This window comes from Ischnura elegans, chromosome 7 (genome assembly GCF_921293095.1).
Source record: "Ischnura elegans chromosome 7, ioIscEleg1.1, whole genome shotgun sequence".
Classification (NCBI taxonomy): Eukaryota; Metazoa; Arthropoda; class Insecta; order Odonata; family Coenagrionidae; genus Ischnura; species Ischnura elegans.
Window position 1 is genome coordinate 19,143,526 of NC_060252.1, and position 17,487 is coordinate 19,161,012.

Here is a 17,487-nt window from a genome sequence, read left to right on the forward strand (position 1 = left end):
GCACGGGGTCACGTGCCCTCCCAACCCCCTCGCCCCCAGATACTTACAAAATAGACAAGATTTTTAATACGGTCCTGTTAGTCTTGATAATGACGGTAAAAACGTCGAAACTAGTTGACAGCTATAATAAAAAGTTTGTGGAATAGTACTGGGTTTTTTTCACCATGATCATTAAGTTCGTTTTGTTTTGTGTATTACGGAGCTTCAATAATTAGAGCCTTGAGCCTAAGTTAAAAAGACAGATTTTCTGGTCATTGATCGATAGCTAGTCTGCGCTCGACGAAAACATCGTCCTGGTGGGGGATTTCGAATGGCCTTCACGCCTGAGACTACAATTCATCCCTCGCAACTCGGAGAATTTCTATCCCACGGACATTGCAAAAGAGGATCTTCAAGTCGGCCTCTAAATGTGTTGTCACCCACCCCGCATTTAAATTGGTTTACAAAAGGCGCCACACGCGTCGCTGACGGAAAAAGTGATCCGAGTTTCACGGGAAAATAGGGTATAATTAGGGGTGTTAAACAAAATTCACATACAGGATGATAAGATCTATCAAATTCATGAGTTTTCAACATCATTCCTTGCAATAACAAACATTTTAATGCAAAATATTGGAAAAAAGTGGATCTCATTGCACTCATCCCCGCGCCGCGGGTATTTTTGAAAACCGATTAAAATGCGACCGAAGTGGCTACAGAAATCAGCCTTCTTTGGGATAGCATTAGGCCTCCTCTATGCAGTACCCTTGTTCTTTCCACAATACAAATAAAAAATAGAAATACATGTGTGCAAACAGCTAAACCCTGGGCTCTGCGATCTTTCTCCACCTTACGCCAATTAAAACATACATTCGCAGCAGAATGTCAGAAGAATGGACAAGATTTTATGCTTAACCATTAAGACATTTTGTAAAAAAAATAAATAGTAATGGAGTGCAGGACATCTTTAGTGAGAAACATAAAATAAATCAGTCGTTTTAGTCTATGCAACGTGCAAAAATGTAATATTTAATATTAATATCTTTTATTTTAAAATTTAAACAACAAAGTAGTAAACCTAAACGTAATTTTAGGATGAAGGATTAAGGTCAGCTGCGAACCAGTTTTGATATGAGGAGAAAAAAGTATTAATTTCAAAATTTATCCCACAGATGTTTCATGAAAAGCTTCAAAATTGAAATCTTTTCACCCCGCGAAGATTATTCCTTATCTATTTATATATATAAAATAGATTCCTGTTTGTCTGTCCGCTATGAGTTCCCATACGGTAGCATGGATTGCGTACGTAGGTGTACCTCATGCTCCCGATCCCCGTACTGCTACTTCTGGTTGCGTCCGACGCGTTCTTTGCATCGTTTTTTCATTACCGAACCCTGAAAGTTAACTCAGCGCCACCTAGCACCCATTCCCCAACCTCTGCTCACTCTTCCACCTTCTGATAACTTCCACATTCCCTCTGCCACATTTTTATATTTTGCGAGCGCTGTGTGCGAGGTGAAGGCTGATTCGGCGACTTCCAGTTCCAGTACTGCCTTTTCTCCAAATTCCGACGTTCACAGGTAAATGACCCACGAATCTACTTCCCTTTTAAGCGTGCAATCCCAAAAATCGTGTTTCTTCCTGAGTTCTTTCATATTTCCCTTTTTAGAGGCCAATTTGACCATAAATTCCAAGTTTTAAGCTTCTCTGAGTAGGTACTACCCTTCCCGGGCAACGCCGGGTGGCTGGCTGGTTCAACATGAAAACCTATTTCGGAGATATACTCCTCCAGCTTTGACATTCGGATACTCTTGTATCCAGATAGCCCTGAAGAAAGACAAACGAGAGGCAGAAGTTGATGCAAAGACTGCAGAAATAGAAAATAGGGTGAGAGAAAAAACTTAGAAATGAACTCTGGAACGAAACATATTTTAATCAGAAATTAATAAACATAGTGATACCCCCTGCCTATCGGAATTTAAATAATCCCGCTCCCCAGTGTAAAAGGCTTTCTCTGATTGATTTCAGTGAAGATGCTTCAACTCCGTGAGTGGTTATTGAAGTTAAAACTTCTTTAGCGGCGTTAAGCACTTTTGCGGGATGGGGAAAAACCAAAGAATTCGCGTGAGCGTCACCGACCCGACACCGCGATCGCTACAGCGAGATATACATTTCCGTCTTAAAATTTGTCTCTTAGTATCACACCCTCGGTAGTATAGTGGTCAGTATCCCCGCCTGTCACGCGGGAGACCGGGGTTCGATTCCCCGCCGGGGGGGAATTTCTTTCTCAATCTCATACAATTTAAAAAATTTTACAATGGATATTTCAACTACGCAGGCTGACTAGGCACTTTTGCGGGATGGAGAAAAAGCATAGAATTCGCGTGAGCGTCACCGACCCGACACCGCGATCGCTACAGCGAGATATACATATGCATTGTGTGTATATTGTATGCAATGGTATAGGTTGAGTCACCGCTATACTTTTACATACTGAATACTGGCATCTGTCTGCTTCTAGTTCTATACTTTACATGTGTACTTTTTCTATAGAGTGCGTATTATTTTGTAGACTGTTAATAGAGATTGATATATACACTTTGTTAATATATTGTTAATATATAGACTGTTAAAGTCTTTTTGTTTTAAAAATATTAAAATTGACAATAAAAATCTATAGTGTATGTTGTATAAGTTCATTAAATATAAAGAGCTCGTGCATGAACGTGCAGAAGATTGTACATGCTATAAAAATACAGGTCAGTACAATTTAAGGCAGTTTCTTTTATTTGCATAGTGAACAGGAATAGGTTTAAAGCATATTAAATAAAAGAAATAAAAGCATATTATATTTTAATATATAAATGATGTTACTTTCTATTCATACACATCGTATTTTTAATATATATTTAATAATAAACAGTTTGCTGGAAAAAATAATTTCAATTTTTGTTGAAAAATGAGTACTACTGGAAAAATTAGTTCTTTAATAATATTAAATCTATATAAAAAATAAATGGATAATAATTATTTCAGTTTTCACTTCTGTCGGCCAGTCCCACGACTGCCCCGTTTTTTTTCTTCCGGACGACAATTTCACCAGCGATGCTGTCGACTTCTTCTTCAGGTCACCGAATAGGATACATCTTCATTTTCCCCAACAGTTCCTCTTGACAAGCTTCCAAGTCTGCCCCTGAACGATGCACATTACACATCACAAAAACTCACTTCCAATTTTCAGCCCATGATAAATCATACTCGCATATAAGTGGTAGATGAGCATTACAGTTGATATCATTGTAACGTCCATTGCGATGGACGGAGCCACAATTTTCGTTATTGCCATAGTTATCCGGATTACGATCGTGCCATAATGGATTGCTGCCGAGAGGCTCACCTAGGAGAAAGAAGAAAGATAAAGTCATCATGGCATTGAACAGTGGCCTTTGATAACTAACACAATTTTTTTGTAGTGCAAGGGGCGATTTTTTAAGTAAGTACCCTTTTGAAATACAGGGTGGGCATAAATTCTTGCCCTGGTTATAAAAATTAAATCCAGAGTAACCGTTTGACATAATAATGTAAATTTGTTGGTACATATTTGTTGGTCAGTATTACTAGTTTTTTTAACACCCCTTGGTAGCTCGGAGAATGTTAAAGCGGTATTCCAGTTTCTCACATTCTCCGAGCTACCAAGGGGTGTTAAAAAAATATAGTAACACTGAACAATGCAAAAGCATCCAATTTAAATTAGTATGTCAAAAGGTTATTCTATTATAAAATTTTGTTACCAAGACAAGACGTTATGCTCACCCTAAATAAAAAATATTATTAAACGTTTTGTAACAATTTTATTTTTACATAAATTTCCACACTTTAAATACTTTTACACAGAATTTCCATAAATATTTCACCACTTTTCATATCTAAAGGACAAGCTTTTGTAAACCGTCGACATAGAAAATTGCCGACCGAGTGGACAGACACTGCAAAACTGTTGTGGACCCTTGTTTAGGGACAGGAAAGGCATTTGTGCTTGTACAGGGGCTTTTGCCTCATGGTGGCACAATACATGCTTTGAGATATTGTGACACCTAAAACAAATTGCGCCGTGCAATTCAGAACAAAAGACGAGGAATTCTAAGTAAAGGGATCGTTTTGCTGCATGACAACGCTCCTCAAAATGCAGCCTATTGAACTCGAGATCCCATGGGAACATTTGGTGGGGAACAATTTAATAATCCTTCACACAGTCCCGATCTATGGCCAAGTGACTACCACGTTTTCTTTTCATCCGAAGAAAGATCTAGCAAGTCAGCGCCATGATGACGATGAAGGCGTAAAAACAACCGTTTGGCATTGGCTGCCAACTCGGGCAGGGATGCCGACTTACAAAATATATTGGGGGGCCCAAACCGGGGATCTTGCCCCGGGAAATTTTATAAGTAGCGAGTTTTAAGTTTTTTAAACATTTTAGAAGAGTCATATGATCAACATTAGAACCATGATAACTCCAATCTCAATATCTGGAAACTCGGGGGAAAATTGACAAGCCTTACACATTTTTTCCTCACACCCATAACGAATTTTTGAGGGGGCGCGGATCCCCTCAGACCCCATGGAGTCGGCGCCACTGAACTCGGGCGGTGATTTTCTATGAGGATGGTATTCAAAAGCTTGTTTTTCGATATTAAAATGACTAAAGCTTAACGGAAATTATATCCGAAAGTAGTTTAAAGCTTGGGCCCTTGTGTTACAATAAAATTGTTACAAAAAATTCACTGGCTTTTTTCAAAACGGCACTTTCTTAAAAAATGCTCCTTGAATAATTAATAATGAAAGCTGAAATTTGGTTTTACAATTATTATATCAAAGCTTTCCTGTTTACAGTAAGGTTAGATACCAATAACATCGCTGTTTTAATTCATATAATATATAGTTTTGAATGAATATTTACACCTTGTTGCTATGATTAATTTCTATTGTTTGCTATTGTTTCATTTATTGTATTGAAATAGGGTAAAATGGGTAAATTTGAACCAAAAAACACTTTTAAGAACCACTTTTCATACCCTGATATTTCATCGATGTGATGCTTTATGGATCATAGTATGCAGTAAGATTTTATTACAATCCTATCGCTGGGAGTTGAAAAGAATATGAATTCCACATTTGTGCAATACAGTCCATTATCAGTAGTTTAATTTGCAACTATCACTATTAATCGATTTTTAAAATAGACATTATTTTCAACTTCCTTTCTTTACGTGCGCGAAGATTTGGTAGAGATAGTTATAGTTACATAATTACTCATACGTGGTAAAGACGAAGGATAGTGTCCGTTTTTTAATAATCGCCCCAGGCGATAGGAAAGACTTTTGAAGTCATGGAAAAGGAATACTGCTAAATGGTTGGCGCAGGAAAAATCTGTTCGTAGTTCATTGGGTTATAAGTCGTTTTCCGTCTTTTTCAGAGCTAAAGCATCATCATAGTGCTTACAAGGGGAGTTCCTCAAGTGTTTCCACCAGATCTCGTTCAAATTTTGCTAGGTGATAGTAAATGGATACCCATTTGGTGTAGTTTTTGTTTCTGTTGCCAACACTCAATACATAGCTTTCGAGATATTAGAGAATTTGTACCAGGAAAACTCCTACATTTTTGCAACACGAAGCTCAACAATAGACCCTTAAAGCCGTTTTGCACGGGGCACGCCATTGCGCAGTCTGACGCAATAATGAAGGCGCAATCAAAATTGCGTCGTGTAAAGCGGTAAATTGAGACGGCGAAATACCCCCTATTCTAATTCCGAACTCTCATTCTTGCAATTTCAACAACTACTTCCGATATATGTAGCAGTGGTAATAATCGGAAGAAGCTGAGTGACGATATGCGTTATAGTAATCCACCGTTATACTGGTGGATTGCATTTTGTGCAGTTGCATTGTGTATATTCATTGATTCATCTCGAGTGTACGTTCCCTTACATTTCCGAGATTTGTGGTGATCACCATATACATATATGTTACAATATTTTAGAGAATTCCATGAATTTAATAGATGTGAAAAATTCGTAATTTTCGATTACAAGTACTGTCTTATTTCGATTAGTGCGGGTCGCGTTGAAGTATAAATTCTACGTAAATGGAAAAGCAATCTTAACTATGCGTGGGATCTTCGTCTTCCTTTTCAGTGTTTTACCTTCTTAATTCTACGCATAATTTCGTCTACTTAAGTTTCAGGATAATCGCCTTTGTGTCAGTGCATTTACAAGAAACAGACCACTATGTAAACAACGTTTCACATGGAATTTCGGTTCTTCTTTGTTCTATCAATTAACTCGCTACTAGCGCACTCAACAGACGACGAAATTTCGCGAATGAATGCTTGATTGCGAGTACAGTGTAAAGCGGTAACGCATCCGTCTGCGCAATTATTATTACTTGCAAGATTGTGAAATAAATGCAGTGCTAACCTGCGCAATGACGTGCCCCGTGTAAAACGGCCTTTTTACTCCGTTGCTAATGTCGGCGTCGAATTGATGTGCCGCTATACTTAGCGAATTTAAATTTGGGCTTCATTACATGCTATGCTAATAAATAATACGTCATTTTAAAGAAAAATGTACTCTAAATTCTTTCTAAAGTTTTTTATCAAAAATTCAAAATTTTAGATACAATAAATGTTACCAGTTACAATAAATGACTACGCGCACCGTAAAATTAGCCGCATCATCATGAACTTTGTAACTAAACCTAAGGAAAACTGCTATGTCTACAACATTCATCTTCCACAATAAATTTCATACATCAATTCTAATTACTAAAATGGCTTTTGAGCATTGGCAGGACAAAGAACACAGAAGGTGTATTGTTGTTATGTGTGTTGCATAAATTAAGGCGTTTCCCTGGTACATTCCGTCGCCAATATCTCGAAATGTATTGAGCGTTGGCAACTGAAACAAAATCTATACCTCATGGGTATACATTTACTATCACCTAGAAAAATTTGAACGAGATCTGGTGGTGAACCTTGAGGGACTTGCCGTGTTAGGCTCCGATTATGGCTCCGATTTATTCCACGACAAGGCGCCACAGTAAGGAATGAATCCCCCATGTAACAAGGGCCTTAACCCACCTTTACCTTGTATGGCATTAAGATCTGGGTCAAAAGTATGTCCTTTGGAGTAGATATTATGATGAATGCTTGGTTTGATTAATTTCACATTCAATTGTGTTAGCAGCCACATTTTGTGCATGCTGGGATATTTAGTCGTCCCCCGGCCACATACGATATAGGTGGCATGAGGGCGACATGTGGTATAGTAGACGGTGCTCACCAAAGATCGTGACGTGATGTCCCTCCGTAATTCGGTCATGAAATCCAACAAAGGCCCAAGTAGATCCTCCTTTGCCTGCTTGAAAGATAGTACTCAGCACTTGATGCTCTGCTGGGGAATTTGCAATGGCTAAATGTCCCCCTTCCTGGGCACATATCCTTATTGCTTCATCAAATCCGTGAACGTTGTTAGAATGGAACTTGTAGTATCCAACCCCTGGGAAAAAGGTGTAACCCACTGGACGCTTAGGCGGAGCTGAAAGCAGAGAGTTGAAACAGTTGACAATTCATTTATTTATTTAATGCAGTCCAAAAACAACACGAGACCAATTGCAGAGGAATCACAATATCAAAAAAAAATAGCTAATAGTAAGCAAAGCGTTACCAACAATGAATAAAATAATATTCGACAGTATTACCAAATACATAACAAAGAATGGTACACTTCATAGGGTGGTGCGAGGAATACGAGTAGAATATTACGATGGAGATGGTGACAGATAGATGAGGGATGCAAAAAGGCTCAAAATTTGGAACACGTTCTGAATAGTAGTTTATACAAGAAGCAGTGGCGCAGCGAAGGCGGGGGTGTGGATTTGGGGGATGAACCCCCCCCCCCCCCCCCCAGAGCTCAGAGAAATTTTTAAGTTAAATCCATTTTACTTAATTGCATTAATATTATTTATAGAATAGTGTAAGGATATATAAAATATCCCTCAGAAAGCTGTAAAACTTACTATTTATCTTAAAATTTTTCTAGGGAGGGCCCCCGCACCTCCAAATTACCCTGGCGGGTATGCCATACCCCTAGACACCGCAGTATTAGTTGAGCCTAAAACCCCTCCTAGCCTTAATTCCTAGCTGCGCCACAGGTAAGAAGGGAGTCTGAACTGAAAAGAACTTTTAGAGACAGAAAGGTGGGGTGTGAAACAATAAAATAGGTCACTCGACCTCGTCGTGCGCAAACGAAAACGAAGCAGTAGGAGAAAAAGAAGGTGCGATGATCTGTATTTGCAATTAATAATATTTAAGAAGGGTCTCCTTTCATTGAGGACACGGCGATCAGCTAGAAATGTTCATTGACACAGAAGAACCATTCCTCACCTAAAATTGAGATTAGTCATGATTGTAGATACGTGAAAATCGCACTTTCATTTTTATTTTATCGCACTTTCAATAACAGTTTATCGCATTTTGTAGCGTCTATTTTTTATTTTCATAATGAGGTAGATGACGATAAAATGTAGTGAAACACAGTTATATGACAAAATACAGAATATTTTAAGTAATTATGTTGTAGAACAATAATAAATTAAGGAATAAGACATATATTGGCGGAGGTGTAGCTTGCCCGCGCCCACTTGTAGCTCGCGGCAATGTAGAGTCCCAGCCAATTAGCAGCTGGCCACTCGCTCACATGCTTTAAGTAGAACCTCTACTACAAAGACCTTAGAAAACATGCCCTTATGTTTTTATACCTTGAAGAGAAATGACTATAAATTACGCATTGAGCATTATAACTTGTTGTTGTCGAGTTTATCTAATTAATGAAAGCAGTATTTCGAAGCGCAGGTTCTACCTTAAACTGCGCTTGGCACAAAATGTACAAATTTTGCCGTAGAAAAGGCAAATTTGCGTAAAAATATCATAAAAGTCCAGTCATCGCATCTATGTCGCATTTATTTGCGCACATCGCATCTATACCGCATTTATCGCATTTGCGATTTTCACGCATCTCTAGTCATGCTTTAATGCCTTATAAGATCCGATCTTGTTGGATTAGTCCTCCATTTAATTATCGATCAGATCAGAGTTGGGAAACGCTTGATACAATTTGGTCATTCATTCAGACCCAAAATCGCGATTCATTTTAAAAGAAGTCGGTAGATGGAAGGGAAAGATACATGCAATGTGGGGTGTGGGCGAAGTTCAAGGTTTGTTTTTCTTGTTGTCTGTTTTATAACACCGACCTTCATTAATTTGTTCACCCGAACTCTTCCCCCTCTCACTCCCACTCCCCTCACGCAATTTCCATATACCCTTGGCTCTTCTACCTTAGCTCTGGGTATAAATACACGAGAGGGAGTTTGCTGTATCACCTTGAAAATGACATATAATGTCGAAACCACGATCGGTAGTGGATTATTTTATATTTGAGTGTGGAAATTACAATTTTTCGTTTATATTTTATCACGGATATATCCAGAAGTAATCTGGCGGGGTCGGCTGGTCGGCAATCGCCGAGGGCCCCGAGCTTAGGGGGCCCCCACAAAGCTCGCGTCTATTGTGAAGCGTATATAATAGGTGTAATTAAAAAAAGACATTCCTAGAACCAAATTTTATTGCAATTATAAAAATTCTGCGTTTTCATAAGTTGCTTTATTTGCCGCATACTCAGTATTAAAAAATGTAGGTAACAATAAACAAAATAAATGTTTAAGGAGAAATAAAGGAACCGAATGGTTTTGTTTTAAATGATTATTCGAAAAGGTTACTTCAGATGATTTTTAGATTCCGTGTATTTTCAAGGACCACATCCACTAAGAAGATAATAGAACTATGACACATGATAATATTTTATGAGGTGTGAAATTCTCATATTTAATAGTATTTTTCTTAAGAAATTGCTATTTTAACAAACTTTTATCTAGTTTTTAGGGGTGATAATAGCGTCAAAACCAATTTCAGGTCATGCAATTTCCTAAAATTTTCCGGAGAGGGACGCCCCCCCCCCCCCCCCGGATCCCCCGGTAAGGAGTGCCCCCAATCACCCCAGAACGCCCCAGGATACATCGCATTTCCACCAAGTCAAGCCTGAAACGATTCCATATGGGAGTCGTTACTTGAGCAAAGAATGAAACATCCACTGAACCTACTAATTGTAAGCAGATTCAGAGAGGACTTGTTCGCAGATGACATTAAGTTATACTTCACCTACCGTCGTATTATGATGGAGGAGATCACGAGAAGAATATAGAATAAATAGATAGCAGAACAGAGAATTTAAATCGAAACTTGAAGCATTTACGTGGTGGAAGGGCTCCATATCAATTATGAAAAACACTTTGTTACTTCCAAAAAATTCACAGTTTCTATTTTATTACCGGTTTCGGCTATTACACCATTTTCAAATACATTTTCAAAAACCATATATTGTATGTATTTGAAAATGGTGTAATAGCGTAAAAACCGGTAATAAAATAGAAACAGTGAATTTTGTGGAAGTAACAAAGTGTTTTTCATTATTAACACAGAACAGAGAAATTTAAGTTGTAGTTCTTTCCTGGGACTATTATGGATCGCTGATCGCTGCACTAGCTAGATCGACAAAATGTACGTATTTTTTTCTTTTTTTTCCTTTTCTGGTTGCGGTTTGCAGGAATTCTTTTCCTTTTCGGTTTACTAACTAGTTTTATGCAGCTACATGTACATTTATCCTCTTAATAATTTAGTTTTTTGCGTGGCTGGTGTCAACTTGCTTGGAGCAATGCATGATTGGTGGGAGCTCACATCCCCTGGTGCCCACGTGCATTTGCTATGGCCTTTTTCTCAATGACTAAGAAGACGTAGCGCATTGCATGCTGCATGGTAGTGTGTAATCACCCCCTGCCAAACGCCTTTGAGTTGGTTCGCAAGGCATTATGTAGGCGTGGTTGTAGATGAAAAAATAGATCCGGTCAATCGGAGATGGATCAGTGAGTGATGGTTTCAGTTCTTTCGGGTCTAAGTGAATCCTAAAATAAATAAACGTTTTGCAAGACACAAGGATTTTTCGTATCTGAGCTTCGAGCTAAATTGCGAGATCATTAAAATCATCCAACTGATTGCTTTTCGCAAAGAGTGACCGAATTATAAAAATTCATAACTCCATTGATTTTTGATCGTTTCTATTCTACATCTGCATACTACCCCGCAAGCTTCTTCATTAGGCGAGTGGCGGAGGATGCTACGACACCAGCAGTTAGAAAATAGAAAAGAAATGTTCAAGATTTGCTCCACCTAGCATTAATTAAAATCCTTTATTGTTCGGGGGTAAACGAATTTTTTTATCCATCCTTTCGGCAAGATATCTCTCTAATTTGTCGTTTCCGTTGGATCTGGAAATATAGTGGGGTTCTAATATGATGTTCTCCGCGTCGCTCTGAGAGATATCCATTCTCAATATCTCAAACAATCTAAACCGAAAGCGTAGCCTCCGAGTCTCAAGCGACTCCTATACTAATTCATTTAGCATTTGTCCAACGCTTTCTGTACTACCATAACAGTTTATGACTTATCGCGTAGAATTCCTTTGAATTTTATTATGTCCCTGCACTAAGTCTTTTACCATGTAATCGCTGCATATTCAAAAGTGTGACCGGACGAGTGCGAAATAACGCCTCTCTTTTACTTTTTCATCCGAAAATCTTCCCATAACACCGTTGACGAATCTTAGCTACTTGGCTTGCTGCCACAAATATGTTCTTCACGATATTTGCGGCAGATAATTATAGTACGATAGGTTCGAAGATATTGTAACTCACAGATACTTCACTTCATCTATCGCCATTATTTTGACCCCATCCACAACATGCACATGAGGACCTCCGTAAGAAGTATACCGCCGTGCATTTGCTAAAATTAAGTACTAGCCGCCACTCTTGGCTCCACGCACTGACGTTATTCAAATCCGGCTAGGACCAGGCTCCCAGCCTAAAGCCCTGCTTCGGAGGGTGGTTTCTCGGTTGCTGATTGTGACAACTTTTGATCACACTTTTTCTATTTAATTCGTGATCAAACACAGGCAAAATTTTGAAAGTTTATTTAAAAAGTATTTATTTTTATAATTATATAATTTAACATTAATAAAAACGTGTACAAATAATTAAACAATAATATTAATAAAACTTTTAAATAGCAAACATACGGTGTGCAATTTCAACTACCGCTTCTAAAAAAATTTTAAGGTGGGAGAAAAATATCTTAAATACTTAGGAAGGAGGACGAGATAAGACTCGAGACATTCGAGATGTGGGTGTGGCGAAGAATGAAGGTGAAGTAGACGGAGAGGAGGAGGAACGACGAAGTGCTGGATATGGTGGGTGAAGAGAGGCAGCTTTTAGATGAGATAGGTAGGAGACAGAAGTTATGGATGGAGCGAGTACTTAGTAGGGAGGGGATGTTGAAAACAGTGCTAGAGGTTAGAATGTTAGGTAAACGAGGGAATTTTTATATTTATTTTTATAAAAAATATTTACTATTTAAATATTCAAAAATAATTTATTAAAAATTTATTTTATGAATTATTTGTGCGTCATTTCGTTGAAAAAATAAAAATATCAATAATCACATCAAGAAACGGCCTACTTTTGCCAACGTGCATGAGGAAAGTTCAAAATGATTTTTCCAAACAAGAACACTTCTGAGTCAGAATGCGTAAACTTGCCCCTTTGTCATTTTTTCTCCTTGACCCAAACTACCATTATGATCATAAAATTTTTCAGTAAGCTTCACTATGCGGAATGATTGATAGTTGATCATTCTTTGTCAACAATCCACAATTTAGAATGTGTCCTAAGTTATGAATTTCCAATTAACTCCGATATAAGGAAAAGGATATATCCTGAAAGGAAATGTATACTCTCGTGACTGAAAAATGGAAATTTTCTCCTAAAAGTAAAACTATTGTGAGTGCTGAAATGAAAAACTAATAAAGAGACTCGATTTCAAATAGCATTTAAATAGCCTGACTTGTGATGCTCCTACTCACGGTTTTTGAACAATTACGAGTGTGTAAAAACATATATTTCAGAGCGACACGAAGAGCATCGAATTAGAATTAAGCACCACTATATGTCCAGGTCCGAAAGAAACGATAAATTAAAAGAGATATTTTTTACGAACGGATAGGTATGGAATAAGTTTTTCCCCCGAACAATCAAGTAATTAAATAAATGCCAGGTGGGGGAAGATCGTTAGAGCATTTTCCTTTTCATTTGCTGACAATTGATGTCCTAATATTCCCAGCCAAACGTCTATTCAGGCGGCTCACGGTGTAGTATGCAGATTCAGATATACCTCGTGTAAACGAGTCGCCTACTGCGCTATTCTAAATAGAATAAAATGCAGGCTTACCAATAGCCAAGGCTCGGAGGTGGAATTGTGTGATTCCTTCGTGTTCAGTCAGCGATCGTTGCACCTTGAGTTTCCATTCGTCCGACACCTTGTTTCCCTCCTTCTTGACGGATGCCTCGGCCACCGTGTGCCCCGTTTCGTTTTTTCTGCTGGACACGTAAAGAGTGAAGACGTTGTTGTACTGGTAACTCTCCGTCACTTGGATGTGCACCAGCGCTGACAGGCAGAAAAACAAAGCGAAGACTCCCGCTGCCATGGTGATTAACTCCTCACTGAACCGTTACGAAAGTGATGCTCTGCATAAGATCCGCCTTTATATATTGTTTTAGTCCCCGATCCAATATTTAAATTTAGATTTTACGGTATTCGATCGAGCCAATGGCCTTTTATCTTTTCCATGATAACAGCATTTAATATTTTGTTCCTTCGTTTTTGGTGCAAAGGGTGCAGGCTGGCAATAGCCAAACGACTTTTTATTTCATGGAATAAGCTATCAATCGATTGACCGGAAAAGATAATAAGGTGATTTATTTAAATGCGATTTCCCGCTTCATGAGAACTACTTGCGTTCTCTAGAACAGGAGAACCTAAAGAGAATGATTTAACATAACGTGTCGGAGTTTCCTCTCGATATTTTGCACTCCATGCGGTCTAATACTAACAACTAAATCATTACCGTTATATCGTGCCAACCCTTAATAACTCCATTTACTTTTCTTATTCTTCGGCAATCAATTTTTATTCCACAGTATAGATATAGTTTCAAATAAAATAAATATTTTAACAGCTCCATCTTCTTCTTAAACCTTCAGTGCAACAGTCCTTTCTTTAACAGGGCTATTCTGTATCTTGAGGGCGCAATACTGCGCCGCTGCTTTTTCCCAGTTTCAAATAGCTTTGATTTTGATTTTGCATATTGCACCGTGTTATACTACGCTGATTTTGAGGACGTGATATATCGTCCTGGTAAAATCTGTCGTCGGTATAATAATTATCGTAGTATTAGACATAATTACTAAAAATATTTACATGACATTATATATTAAATATTTATTTAAAAATAATTACTAAAAAATTTAAATTTTTTCATCGCTACAAAGCAGGCTGCGAAAGCCAATTTTAGATTTTATGATACTACTGCTGATCCAAGAGCAAGATGCAAATACGATATAAAACCGTTCCGCGCACTACAGGCGACGAAAATCTTACAATGAGGACGAACAACTCTTATAGGGTTCTTGATAAAACTCATACAGTGTATATGATCAAACTTATTGGACATGAAGATATACTTAAGCGAATAAGAGTAAACGGTACACAATGGAAAGGTTAGTCATAGTACATTGATTACGGCATTAATTTCACTGCGGCAATTATGGCTAAATACGAATGCGTACACATGCAATAATTAACTGTGTATGGGAAAAATTACATCAAGGTTCGATCCATCCATCCATCTGTTGAATTTTAAATAAATTGATGTCAGGTGAGTAAAATTTTTAAATTTCAGGGAAAACGGATCAATATCACCCGGGAGAGAATTTCTTAGAAAAGAAAGTCAATGGAAGGGAGAGCGCTTAATTACAGATAGCCTGGGTGTAGGTATGTGGAGTAAAGAGGAAGATCGGGTGTGGCGGGAAGGTACCTACTCTGATGTTGAAGATGGAGACAATGTCAGGACTGTCGAAGTGGCATTGTAAATGAATTCGATGTCCGATTGAAGTCGGAGACGGGAGAGACTAGGGAGGGATAAAGAGGATAAAACTGCACTAGTAGGTGCCTCGCGGAGATTTGGGTTTCTAATTTTTACAATTTTTGAAGAAAAAAAGTTGTAACACTATTAAGGGTGGCAAGATTAGTTGGAGCAGACATTGACCAAACTGGGGAGCAATAGGTGATCACCGGAAGAAATATGGTTGTGAAGTAGGATTGGAGTGCCTTAGTACCGGTGTTACTTATCCGTGAACCGGTAGAGTAGTCCTAAGAGTGACATGGCTTTTGATTTGATCGCATGAATGTGTTCAGAGAACAGAAGTTTGTGGTCCACAATAATTCCAAGATCTTTCATGGATGACACACGATTAAGAAGCAAGGAGTCAATAGTATAATCAAAATTGATAGGAGTTTTCTTCGCAGATATTGTCATTGTGGTGCACTTTTTTAAGTTCAATTTCAGCCTTCACAGACTCCACCACTCTGTGGTCTTTTTTACGGTATCCTGTAGCAATCTCTTCGCTCTATTTTTTTCATGGATTTGTCCTAGGAAGGAAGAATATGGGCGGAAGAAAAATTATTCGGTAAATACACGTTGAACACAGTAATATCTCGACCCTGCATACCTCAACAGCTTTGCTAACCGTCAATTTCTCGTTCACTTAAGATGTCAGCACTAGAGGGCAGCACAGGTTTTAACCATCGTCGTGTGAATGCACGATAGTTCCTACGATTGCTGGAACAATCGTAATCTGAACGAGGCAGTACACTACCTTGGTTTGACAAGGTTCTAACTGACCATCAGCTGGTTTTGAGAAAAACCTTGTCAAAGGTTTAAACTGCTCTATTTCTATTATTAATAGGAATTTATTTTTTATTTTTGGCACATACACTAGTGATCCACTAGATACAATAGTAATTATTACTTTAAGAAAATATGTCATTTATTTTATTTTTTTACATGTTTATATGAGTAATAAAATAAGTAAAATGCAGTTAGAACCTTGTCACACCAAATATTAGTTTTTTCTCCTTGCAGTTGGAACTTTGTCACTGTTCTAAATCTGTTATTATTTTACATAGAGGAATAAAAACTGGTGCAACACACAGAGAAACTAAACTTAGTTATCTTGAGTGAAAACACCAAATTTTGCAAAAATTTCGGTTAGAACCTTGTCAAAATAAGGTAGCGAGTAGTTTTGCCCCCAAGTAGCATCTTCGTCATGATAGCGCAGCCGCTATCATTTTCAGAATAGCCCTGTATCTTATTTTATCACTATTACAATAACTCCAAAATAATGATTTAGGATTTTAATGAACAAAAACAAAAATAAAATTCAATAGCATAAAAATAAATATATGCATTAAAGTAATCCTAGCTATCAATACATCATTTATATGCCTGGCACGCGTCAGTTATAATCCACATAGCACAAAATATTTACTAGATCTCTACAAAATATCTAGAACATCTTCAGCTAATATCTATAAAATATCTTGTTATATCTTCTAGACATCTAGATTTTTTTAGGTGCCTGAATTTCTGCTTTTCTGATATCTACAAGATAAGATATTTTCTAGACATTCATATTCTAATTGGACTCACTCAAAAAATTCAGGATAAATGGCTTGAATATAATATGTCTCGGTATAAAAAGAGTTTATTTTTCAGCTGATGGCCTGCTGGTGGAGTAGGAGGTGATGGTATGGTACCTTATTCTTCCTGAATATTGGAATCTCGAAGTTTCCAAAGCAGCTTACAAAATACTTTTAGATTTCTCAAAGGAGTCTGCAACATTATCAATGAATGTTGATTCAGTGTCTAGCAGTATAAGTCCAGAATAATTTTTAATGCAAGTGTTTGCCAACGTATTTAAACATCTTCATCAGGGCTATTAGTGAATATGAGTACATAATTGTGACACATAAAAGGATATGGCAATGTTTGTTACGAAAGTAAAAAATAGTTGTAAATTAATTAAAAAGAATTAAGAGAATTGGAATTTTGGCATACCCTTTGTTCCACATAATTGGATTTTGTTATTGATGTTAATTAAGCTGAGACAGTTCGTAGTAACATATCAATTTTGACTAACTAAATAATAGTAAATATTGCTTGAATTGACAATGTCTGCTCTTTTATTACAAACATTTTTTGTATTTTGAAACACATATTATTTCTTAAAATAATCTTTTTGTTTAATTACTTGCAGTATCTAAAATTCTTGTAAATTTTGAAGGCTAGGCAGAAGCCATGCTTTCATGGAATAGGCATATTCTAGACATCTAGTAGATAAAAACAAGCTAGTGTAATTTTAAATATACCGGGACTAGCCACCGTAATAC

At 37.5% G+C, this 17,487-nt stretch overlaps 1 protein-coding gene and 1 non-coding gene across 2 annotated transcripts; one reads left to right on the forward strand and one right to left on the reverse strand.

Moving 5' to 3' along the window:
* The first annotated feature begins 2,183 nt into the window (after nucleotides 1-2,183).
* On the forward strand, nucleotides 2,184-2,255 carry Trnad-guc. Its single transcript has one exon. It is a non-coding gene; the product is annotated as a tRNA-Asp (tRNA).
* Nucleotides 2,256-3,067: 812 nt separating this feature from the next.
* On the reverse strand, nucleotides 3,068-13,732 carry LOC124162334 (hemolymph lipopolysaccharide-binding protein-like). Its single transcript, XM_046538838.1, has 3 exons — nucleotides 13,429-13,732; nucleotides 7,316-7,570; nucleotides 3,068-3,376 (listed from the first exon to the last, which is right to left on the reverse strand). The coding sequence occupies exons 1-3, from the start codon at nucleotides 13,682-13,684 to the stop codon at nucleotides 3,204-3,206; spliced, it is 684 nt and encodes a 227-aa protein (XP_046394794.1). The 5' UTR covers nucleotides 13,685-13,732; the 3' UTR covers nucleotides 3,068-3,203.
* Nucleotides 13,733-17,487: the final 3,755 nt, after the last annotated feature.